Source organism: Vombatus ursinus, unplaced genomic scaffold, assembly GCF_900497805.2.
Source record: "Vombatus ursinus unplaced genomic scaffold, bare-nosed wombat genome assembly UNPS02012602.1, whole genome shotgun sequence".
In the NCBI taxonomy this organism is placed as follows: domain Eukaryota; kingdom Metazoa; phylum Chordata; class Mammalia; order Diprotodontia; family Vombatidae; genus Vombatus; species Vombatus ursinus.
Genome location: NW_020952380.1, coordinates 4,100,722 through 4,112,364, shown reverse-complemented (window position 1 = coordinate 4,112,364; position 11,643 = coordinate 4,100,722). Strand labels below are relative to the sequence as shown.

Sequence of the window (11,643 nt, the reverse complement as noted above, 5' to 3'; positions counted from 1 at the left end):
AGGCGAGCCCTGGGGGCTGGGGCTGGGGATAGGAGCCAGCGGGCCAGGGAGCAGTGAGACCCGGCCAGAAAAGAGGGTCTGGAACTCGGCGCCTAGGACGGAGCGGAGGAGCCTCGGAAGGTAGGCAGCAGCGCCCCGGAGCCTGAGGGTGCAGGGACACTCTTGGCAGTGAAGGCGGCGGCGGCGGCCGCGGCAGCAGCGATGGAGAGGAAAGTCTCCTGAGTAGCACCAGCAAACTTCAGCGGTGCCCCAGCTTCCCTGGCCTCTCTCCTTCCGTGCTTCCCTCCCCGTGCGCCTTGTCCTGTCTTTCTCCATGTGCAGCCTCCCAGCCGAAGCTCTCCTCTTCGCAGGCGGATGGGTGACCCTTTCCTGGCAGGGGCAGACTGTTTGAGGCGGCGGAGCAGGCGATGAAGAAGAAGCAGCAGCAGCAGCACCACAGCAGCACCGACCCCTGGACCCATGTGGCCCCCCAGGGGGGAGCCCCTCCGGGGCCGGGCAGCTGGAAACGCCCCGGCTCCTTGCTGCCTTTCCTGCGCTTCTCCCTCCGGGATTACGGTTTCTGCATGGCCACCCTTTTCGTCTTCTGCCTGGGATCCCTCTTCTATCAGCTCAACGGGGGACCCCCGAGCTTCCTGCTCGACCTGCGGCAGTACTTGGGTAAGGAAGGGGAGAGGGGGCGCTGGATTGAGAAAGTTAGAAAGGGGAAGGAAGGGGACTGTGAATGGGGTGCAGCAGGGATGACTGCCCCTTCGCCTAACTCTTACACCCCTCCCTCTAAAGCTCGCCAGGTGTGAAAGCCAAAGAGCATCAATATGCCATAGCAACCGGCCGTGGGACTTCCTCTTTTGCAGCTGTCCCTCACTGAGGGTGAGAAGGGTGGAGATGGTTTGGGTTGACTGTGCCGGGTAGGCGGGAGGGAGTAGTGAACAGCGAACCCTTCCCCACCCACAAACTGGAGCGCAGGCAGTGTGTTCGTGGCCAGGTTGTGCAGAGGAAGGAGGGTGGATTCCGCCTTCACATTGTTTGGATCGTGTGTGTGTGTGTGTGTGTGTGTGTTTCCAGCCCAGTCTCCGCTGTCTAGTTTGCGCGTTCTCTGCATTTCAGCCTCACTGTCCACCCTCCCTCCCCACCCCGCCCTCAGCCACCCCCCAGCAGGGCTGTGTGAATGCAGTTTACATGTTGGATTCCAGTCCTTGTTCAGCTGTGGTTGCAATTTACCGCCGCCGGGTCTTGCTCTCGCACTGTTTGGACGTCCTTCTCCTTCCCATCAGCTAATTTGACAGGCTAAAACTGGCAACGCCTGGGGGTGCATTTTTATTTTACTTCACTATATTATTTTTAGGGCTTCCAGAGGACGTAGCCCCCGGCCAATAGAGCGTGAGTCTGTTTCGACAATTGCAGCTTTGACTTTGTTTTGTCCTGGATCATTTTCACTGTCACAAGACAGAATTTTTTGGTCGTTTTAAGAGAAGCCTTGGTCCATGAGGGAAAAGATTTCTGAAAAAGGAAAAGACCTTTTATTTATTTTTTTTTTAAATAGTGTATTTGCCCTCCCAGCTTCCTCCCACAGGCTCAGCCTCCCAAGCTGCGCCTTTGCCCAGTCCTGCCTTCTCTTGTCAGTTTGTCCGGGACAATTCAGTGCTCCAGTGGTGCTCCATTCTTCCCCTGGACTGATGCAAGGGAGGAATGTGAGTCTGTAGCAAAGTATGTGCCCAGAGGAGGTTGGGCTGAGGGGAGGAGGAAGCTGTGAGAGCTCTAGCTTCTTGTAAACACAGGAGAGTGATAAATCCGAGCAAAGCAAGACATTCAGTGTGATGACTGACGGTCTGGGGAAACATAATAGGAAAACCTAAGCAAAAATCTGACCTGAAATAAGCAAAATGTCCTAGCTGACAACTTCCTTGGTTACCCTCTACTCCCCGTTTCCACTTCCTTCTACATTCATTCTGAGTAAAAGTCACAAGTATAGAGCAGAGTCCTGTTTGGGAAGGGAGGAGGGGAAACGCAATAACCAGTAGGACATTATGTACATCATTTTACTAACCATTCGTTGTAGCCCATTATTAAATATAATGAAGGAGAAATGTTGAGTGTCTTGCTTATGGAAATTCATATTGTAAAAAATTGCTTTTCTTTCGGTAAGAACACCATGATAATGAAGTGCCTTTAAAGTGTTTAGGGCTGCTTAACTGCCAGCTGCGCAACTAGGATTCCATATTACATTTTTGATTAGCAACCCCATAAAAGTGTGGAGGGACTAGGAGTGTTATCTTAGGTCAGAGATAAATCTCAGTTAATTCCGAGTTTCAAGTTCTAGTTTTGAAAAGCTTTGGGGACTAGTCATAGTCTCATTATCGACTATCACTGCTAAGCTCGCTAAAATGGTGAAGTGCTGTTGAGCCTTAAAGACCTTTCTCCCAAGAATTTGGTAAAAGATGTATAAGGATGGAAATTTAAAGAAAAGTAAAACTCTATTAAAGAGAATGTGAGGTGAAGCAAGAGCACTGAACTTTGAGTCGAGGGACTTCCAGTCCTGTCTCTGCCATCATGAACTAGTTATGTAGCATAGCCAAATTATTTGACTTCTCTGCTCCTCAGTGGTTTCACCTGTTAAATGAAGACTTGGCACCAGATGACTTCTCCTAGGGACTCTTTCAGGCCCCAGATTTCATTATTTTGACTCAAGATCAAGAACCATTGCAACTGCAGAAATCCTTCTACAGCAAAAAAAAAAAAGTGCTTATGAGAATAAAGCAAAATTGACATATGACATGAAATACTGACAACTATTTATTTTGTAGCAACAATATCTTTCTTTTTTGAGTTTTATTTTTAATTTATGGACTAAAACAACATTTCCATAATGTAGTACAAGAAAGATGCTTGTAGTGAAACTGCAAATCTACACACATCTTGCTATTTCATTCAAATATACAACAAAATTGTCATGTAAATATTTTAACAACGTCTTTCAATATGTGAGGGAATTAAATCTGAAACTGGGATGGTTAGTAGGAACTAGTTAGTTGGGAGTAGGTAGTAGGAACAACCGAGTTGGGCAAAGTGAATTGACAGCAGTATTCACCCAAAAGACTAGGAATCCTGAAAGGTTGACTATAGTGCAGATTGGTGTTGGAATTTACTAACTTATAATTAAGTTTCTAATTTAGGAGGGCTTGGAGGTTAAAAAAAAAAACTGATACTGACACAAACAATATATCTTGAGCCAAATTTATTCAGCATTATTTCAAATATGACTTAACACATAATAAAATGATTATAGGGAAATATGAGTTTGTGGTTTTCAAGAGATCCAAAAATATATCCTTAATAATATGAGACCCCAAAAGATTACAGAATGACCTCTTAAACCATTATATCATTTCAGAGTCTGGGTTTGTTTTGTTTTGTTTTTTTTGTTCCATGAAACCAAAATTTGTGGTTGGCAAATGTTCTCAGTTTCTCCAGTTGGACAATTTCTGGCCAGATATCTTTCTCTTTTGTAAGTTGGGGTGCAATTTATTTTATTTTGGGGGTGGCTAGGCAATGGGGTTAAGTGACTTGCACAGGGTCACACAGCAAGTGTTAAGTGTCTGAGGTTGGATCTGAACTCAGGTCCTCCTGACTCCAGGGCCAGTGCTCTATCCACTGTGCTACCCAGCTGCCCCACAATTTATTTTTTTTCCCATGAAATGATGTTTCATTTCAACCACCTTACCTGATAGGATATTTATTTTAAAAACATCCCATAGTATTATAGTAAGATTATTACCAATGCTACTATTTCTTATAATAATGCTTTTTATTGACGCTAGTTATTTTTGTGTTTCATTTATTTCAAAATATATTATTCCTCTTTCCTTAACCAGCAAGACTTTTCTTGCAACAAAGATTTTAAAAAGGAGGAAGATAGTTCAGCAAAGCCAACTAATACTCAGACCATATCTGATACTATATTCAATGTTTTAAATTCGGAGACCTCTAGCTCTGCAATGAAGAGGGGATGGTGCATAGTATGCAGTTCTCTTTTGGGCCAGACTTGGTCATCTAATAATGTTTCTAATAGTGAATATTGATTGAACTCTGATTCTCTGCTTCATTCAGCTACCTTTCTTCATCTTTGAGATGTCTCCCCCTATTTACTAAAATTATCTAAATCCCTCAACAATTTTTCTTTGGCAATTTCTCATTAGAGAGAAAAGGCATACTTTGAGGAAGGTTTCATGCATATCCAAGAAAATAGAAAAAAAAATGAAGGAAAGAGAGGAGGAGAGGGAGCTAATTTATAAGATTGTGCTCAAATTTATATCTGTGATCATGAGCAAATCATCTAATCTCTGACCTTTTGTTTTGTTTTGTTTTGTTTGTTTTAATCTGTAAAATGGGGATAGTTATGCCCTACCTCCTAGGGTTTCTGGAGAAACAAATGGAATAATAGAGTGAAGGTACAGATGAAATATATAAAGGTATATGTAAAGATCAAATAAGATATTGTATGTATCTTCTCTTTGAATGGAAATACATTATTTTTATTATCATTTCAACCGTCATGTTTGGGACTTCAGAATGTTTGGTCCAAGGGAAAGAGGATTAGGTTTCTCCTCATAACAGATGCCCCACAGGTTAGGAGAGGCATTGAAAAACGATGACAATTCTGCACCTTTCCCTGCTATCCTCACTCTCACCCCCTCCCTTTGCCAGGGCAAGTAGAAGGGAGGGAAAGCTAGAGGGAGACTGGGTGCAAATCATTAGGTGGTGAAGGAGGATAAAGGGGGAGAGAGAAAAGGAAGTACTAACAAGTTTCTTTCCCTCTACCACAGCCAGTAGCTGTCCAGGCGAGGTCTTTTTTTTTTTTTTAATATATTTTTCTTAAAGAAGTTTCTGCTGGCAGCACTTGCTGTTTCAAAGTAGAAAAGAGCTTGGGAAGAACATGCAGAAAATGTTCTTTTTCACAATCTTTCTCTAAATAGGAGAGGGAAGGCACATCTATGAAGTATGTGGTAAATGTAGCATGTAGAAAGGATTTAAACATATTGATAAGAAACCACAAATGAAGTTTCCTCCAGAATGAAGTTTATGATGTCTCAGTCTTTTTGCTGCTAGCTTCATTATGCATGAGTTACAAAAATGTAAAAATCTTTGTGTAAGATTCATTATATTGAAATAAATATAGTTAGCCAGATGGCTTACTACTGATTTTAGATGACTGGAATGCTTTAACTATCATTATGCTTTAGATGCCTAATTTGCCTTTCTGTAAATTAAATTTGTTTTGACTGAATGCAGTTGATGTGTCAAAATTACATATTTTCTTTTTAATTCTTTAATGTGAACTCTCTAAAATTGAAAGCTTACTATTAAGCTCACAACATTAACATATTTCTGTTCACATAAAAAAATCTGACTTAATTATTACTATGGCAGTGACAATGTTGAGTCAAACAAATTACATTCTTTAAAAAACACATCTTAAATGGTATGATTAAATTGGCAAGATTTGAACACCCAAGTTTTGTTTAAAGCAAAACACACAAACATATACTTCAGTCTTTGTTAGAAAATAGTTTGTCCATATCTCCAAATCCAGATTCTTAGATCATAGAACTTTAGAATTGTGAGCAAGCTTAAATATTATCTAGTAACCCTACACACACACACACACACACACACACACTCTTAGATCACCATTTTACATCTGAGGAAACAGGGATCCAGAGAATAGGCATAATCTTTTGAAGGCCACACACTGTTGATTTCTACAGATTTCTTTTCACTACACCCACACAGTTTTTAATGGAGTGCTTTGGAGACCAAAGAGTAATTTCGGTAATAAAGGGTATAAAAAGCTGAAATTATGAAGAAATTCTTTATGTGATAAAAGAAAACTCTTCATCTTTTAAATACAGTGGTGTTAGAAATGGATATGGTGGTAATATATTCAAGCAAGGTCAGAGAGTGAAATGCAACTGTAAGGGCCTTCCAACAAGAAAACAAATACTAGTTTGATTGGTAAAAAACACCGTACTTGAAAAATGTTTGTAATATTCATTGGTTGGAGTATAAGGTCCTCTTTTAAAATGTTGATATATTTCATTTACAATTAGATATAGTTAACTTACAATTAAATGCATCAATTAATATAACTATATTAATACATTTAATTTAAAGTTAATCATCTGGATACTACCCCTCTTCTTCTGGCTTGGTCTTTGCCATCAGTCCAGATTTAATGCACTGCAGAGCTCGTTTCTGAGATGATAAAATTGAAACAATTATTTTTTGTGTCCTAAAAGAAACAGTATCTTTTATTTCCCCTGTAGAAGCTGAATTATTAGCAACAATAGCTTGCCCTCCAGCTGTGTTCATGTCAATGATGTATAATTGAAAAAGAAACACTGGTGTGAAGGAATGAGAGATATGATGAATGAGTTTATAGTAGGGGAAATCTCAGATATATTTCTTTGTAATTTTTGTTCTTTATTATTTATCAGAATTGGCCATGAGCAATTCTGTTTTCTTAGGCCTCTCAACTCAAGCGCCAGGGATATCCAGTAAGCCTTAAGTATGTCAGAAATGAGAATAATAATAGACTGAAAATCTTGCTAATATTAGTGCTCAAAATATCCATTGCAGACATAAGAATGCTATAGATTTTCATAAAGTACCACAGAAGTGGTACTTTCTATTGACTGTCCTTGTAGTACTGGAAAAGGGAGCATCATATTGCTCTAATTGTTTTATGTTTGCTCTAATTCCCCAAAGTCAGGTACCCTTCATGTAAATTCTTTATTCTTCCTTGACCCTTGATCTCTCTTTCTTTCCTTTCCTAGGGAGTAAGTCATCAACATTCGTTTAAAAATAATAATAACTAATTGATGGGAGGGACCGCTTCAAAAGAATGTCCATGTCTTATATTTGAATCATAGTTTACTTAGCATGTTTAAAAAGAAAATTTTGGGGTCTGTGCATTTAGATCAGACATGGGCTTTATGATTTGTTTCTCATTTCCCTATTTCTTATAAAATGGGAGGGGTGATAAAGAGTCTTAACTATTTTATAGAAGTCTTGAAAATTACAGAATTAATGTCTGCTGGGTATGTTACAACCAATTCTTTTTTTTTTTTTTGGCTAGGCAATGGGGTTAAGTGACTTGCCCGGGGTCACACAGCTAGTAAGTGTTATGTGTCTGAGACCAGATTTGAACTCAGGTCCTCCTGAATCCAGGGCCAATGCTCTATCCACTGTGCAACCTAGCTGCTCCCAGTACAACCAATTCTTAAGGGCAGGTAATAGGATCATAGAGCTAGAGGTGACCTCAGAAGTCATTTGGTCCAACTGTCTCATATTATACATGAAGACACTGAGGTTAAGTGACTTGCCCAAAGTTACATATGCAGTAAACATAAGAGTTAGGATTTGAACTGGGGTCCTCTGACTCAGCAGCTAGGTGATGCGATGGATAGAGTGCCAGGCCTGGTGTCAGAAAGACTCCTCTTTCTGACTTCAAATCTGGCCTCAGACACTTACTAGCTGTGTGACCCTGGGCAAGTCACTTACCTCGGTTTGCCTCAGTTTCCTCATTTGTAAAATGAGCTGGAGAAGGAAATGGCAAACCACTCCAGTATCTTTGCCAAGAAAACCCTAAATGGGATCACAAAAAGTTAGCCATGACTGAAAAAAAAAAAACTGAAGCACAACAACCTTTGACTCTTTCGACTGTACCATTCTGCCTCCAAGACATTGTTAATATGAAAATCCAACACCTTCAGATTTGCTAACAAGAATGGAGTAGATGAACACAGTAGGAAAAAAAATATATAATACCCTTTATGAAGGCTATGATTGAGAACGTAGAGAAACAGATCTTGAGCGTTTTCATACAATTAAAATTCATGCATGATTCATTTGAAGTTTTTGATCAAATAGACTCTTTCTGTAGATTTCACTTTGCAACATTATGTTCAGAACTGGAACAATAAGTGATTGTTACTATTACAATTACATATTTTTCCAAGAGAATATATTAATATGGTTCCCGAAATGAGTTGATTTTCAGTAGGCTGAGTACTTGGGTACACACAGATACAGCAAGCAGAGGATCCATAGGAGGTTAAAAAAAAAAAAAAAGTCAGGAGGATGCCAAGTGGTTACATACAGCCTGATGTGCCCTCAGTTTGAGTTTTCTTATCTGTAAAATAAGGGAGTGGAAGCAGATGACCTTAATGTTTCCATCTAACTATAAATCTCTGATCCTATGAATGATTTGTAGTTTTACATTCATCACAATGGCTAGATATGTATTTAGTACAACTTCTTCATTTTAAAAAAAGTTGCTGCTGCTGCTGTTTACTGTTACTCAGTTGTATCCGGCTCTTTATGACCCTGTTTGTTTTTTTTTTCTTTTTTTGGCAAAGATACTGGAGTGCTTTGCCATTTCCTTCTCCAGCACATGTTACAGGTGAGGAAACTGAGGCAAACAGGGTTGCCTGCAGCCACACAGCTACTAAGTGTCTGAGGCTAGATTTGAACTCAGGGAGATGAGTCTTCCTGTCTCCAGGTCCAACACTCTATCCACTGTGCCACCCAGCTGCCTTAAAGAAAAATGGGAGGTTGAAATAGATGGTGTCTAAAGTCCCTTTCAGCTCTAATTTTCTAAGAAAGTCCATCTATTTCCACAGCTACAACTCTTTCCTTTATGCTGATGACCAAAATTATTATCTTTTGTCTCAACTCCAGCAGTGCTTTGGACTTCTCATGCCTCATTTTGCCTTGTGTAGTAGCTATTTGTGCCTACATTTTATTGCCCTTATTAGATTGTAAACACCTCAAGGGCAAAGATATAATTTTTTCACCTATAGCACCAAATGCGAGGTGTACTCAGCATTTGTTGAATGAATTAATTTTCTGACACAATTTTTATCTGTCATCCTGCAAAATCATATTCTGTGTGAAGAACTCATCAGCTGTGTGAAAAAAGAAAGGAGTAAGAAACCTCTCCATAAAGAATCAAGCAAGGTTATGCCAGAACTGGTATAACTTTGATTTGCCTTACTTTTTTCTCCTCTAACTGGGACCACAGATTTTCCCCTTCCATTTCACTGACCCATCCTCAGCACCTAAAAACACATTCTAGGTTGATTCTTACATGCATTATGTGAATGTTTGCCCTCGTGCAAGGATTAAAGGTTCACCACTTAAGGGAGTTTAGACCTAAATTTCCATAGCTCCACCTGTAATTTGTAATGCCAAAACTCATTTAAATCTTGAGTTGTTAATTTCCCATTTCCTATTTCCTGTCATTCCTCTTAACCCTGACCTTGAGAGTAACCAGTTTAGGATGGAGAAGAATAACAGTTTATTTCTCAGCCTTGTCCAGTGCCTCACTCAGGCAGTGATTTGTGTCAGATTAAATCGCATTTCAAATATGGCCTCAAGCTTCTTAGGAAAATGAGAGTGTAGTATTTAATGATTCCAAAGGGGATACAGAATGACTAGATTTTTATCATAGGACACAGGAATGGAATGCCATTAAAATTAGGTCTTAATTCACCAGTATTTAAACATGCTCTGAGAAAGTTACTGAACTAATTGTACATCATGACTTCAAATAATTATAAATTTATTTATTATTACCATTGCTACAGGTAGCTAGGTGGTGTAGTATGTAGAATACTAGACTTGGGGTCAAGGAGATCTGAGTTAGAATCCTGCCTTTGACATTTACTAGCTATAAAAGTTACTAAGCCTGCATCAGTTTCCTCATCTGTAAAATGAGGATAATAACAGCATCTATCTCAGTGTTATTGTAGGGATAAAATGAGGTAATATATGTAAAGCACTTTCTAAGTCTTAAAGCACTCTAAAATTTTAGCTATCACTTTGATTAAGTAATTACAAATTTATTAACTATTTTAAATGAACACTAAATTTAGCCTATGGCTAGAGCATTGGCTAGATGTAAAAGAATGAAATTCGGTGGAGATAGGTTTACACATTTACATCTGCATTTGAAAAAGTTAACTTTACAAGCACACAATAGGAGAATCATAGAAAGCAGCTTGCTTAAAAGGGATCTGAAGTGGATTATAAACCCAATATGAGTTACCAGTGATATGACATTAAGAAAGGCAAAACTTTCAGGAATGTGAAGGTCATAGCATAATAGATTTGGTGATGGGAGATATCTCTGAGGTCATCTAATATAACTCATTCATTTTACAATTGAGGAAAATGAGGCAAAGAGGGTTGTTGCTTGCTTGTGGCTGTATAGATAGGAAGTAGCAGAGGCAAAAATTTGAATCCAAATTGTCTGGTTTCAAGTCCCACACTTTTTCTGCTGTACTATTTGAATCTACCCTGTTCAGGTCACATATGGAATTTTGTGTTCAGTTCTGATAAGCCAGAGAATTTCTAGAGGAAGACAAGCACAAAGGGTTGTGAGTCCAAGTGGTATGAAGCCTACGAAGTGAAGAAATCTATAGAAACAGCCTATTAGATGAAAAACTGAAAAAGTGAATTTTATATGATTTAAATTATAGAAATATATTGGTGGAAAAATTGAGGGTCTTTAGCCTAGAGAAAAGTCAGAGCAAAGGGAGTTGATAACCGTCTAAATATTTGAAGGGCCATTATGCAGAAGGAGTACACTTACTCTGTTTGGCCTCCAAGAACAGAATCAGGAGCAATGTGTAGAAACCACAAAGAAGCAAATTTCAAATTTATATCAGAAAAAACTTCCAAACAAATAGAGCAGCTTCAAGAGATGGTAGTTTTCCATCCTAATGGCAGCCTAATGACTGCTTGTCAAAAGTTATAATAAAGATTCCTTTTGGGTGGCCTAGATGGTTACTGAGGCCCCTTCCAACTCTCAAATTCTGTGCTATGAATATTTAAAATTTAAATGTATTTTTGCTGGACATAGATCATTAATTTTACCATTATGAAGATGATATCATCCGCATGATAATTATTTTTGGTTTTCAATCTTGAAATGTATAAATGCTTTCCTTAGGGGTTTTCAACCAGAAGATCAAAACTGAGTCCAAATAAGGATTACTCCTGTAAGATCATCAAGGTTTGAGGCTAGCCACAATGGGTGTATGTCTATATGTGGAAGAAAGGCAGACTTTTGTTCTGGTACCTAGCTTCATTTTTTAATGCCAAAAAGGACCTTGTAACCAAGGTCACCCTCAGCACCCCAGTCTCCCACACAGCATGTGTGTGTGTGTGTGTGTGCACATGTTTGTGTGTGTTTGTGTGTGTGTGTGTGTGTGCATGTGTGGTTGAGAACAAAGTCACAATCAGGAGTTTAGCTGGTGTTACCAGAAATTTTTTTCTAAGATTTTCTAAGATTTAAACTACAAATCCTGTTGAATGAGATTTGTTGAGGATATGTCAATGTTCATGTTGTTGCAGCCTGACATAGGACAGAGCATATTGGACTTGGATTTGGAAGACAAAAGTTCAAACTGCAGCTGTGCCACTTGCTAATTTGTGACCTTGGGCCAGTCAGTCACCAAGCATTTTTTTTTAGCACCTACTATGTACCAGGCATTGTGCTGGGAATACAAAGAAAGACAGGAGACAAATCCTCCTCTCAAGGAACTCACAACCTAGAGAAGACAACATGAAAACAACCACGTG

General features: G+C 39.3%; 1 protein-coding gene across 1 annotated transcript in view; it reads left to right on the top strand.

Annotated features, from left to right (window-relative positions):
- Window positions 1-306: 306 nt before the first annotated feature.
- The window catches only part of UST (uronyl 2-sulfotransferase), a 384,341-nt gene continuing 373,004 nt past the window's right edge, over window positions 307-11,643 (top strand). The window contains exon 1 of the mRNA XM_027857975.1: window positions 307-657. Coding sequence (XP_027713776.1) covers window positions 408-657 — 250 coding nt within the window. The 5' untranslated portion in view covers window positions 307-407. The remainder of the gene's footprint in view (window positions 658-11,643) is intronic.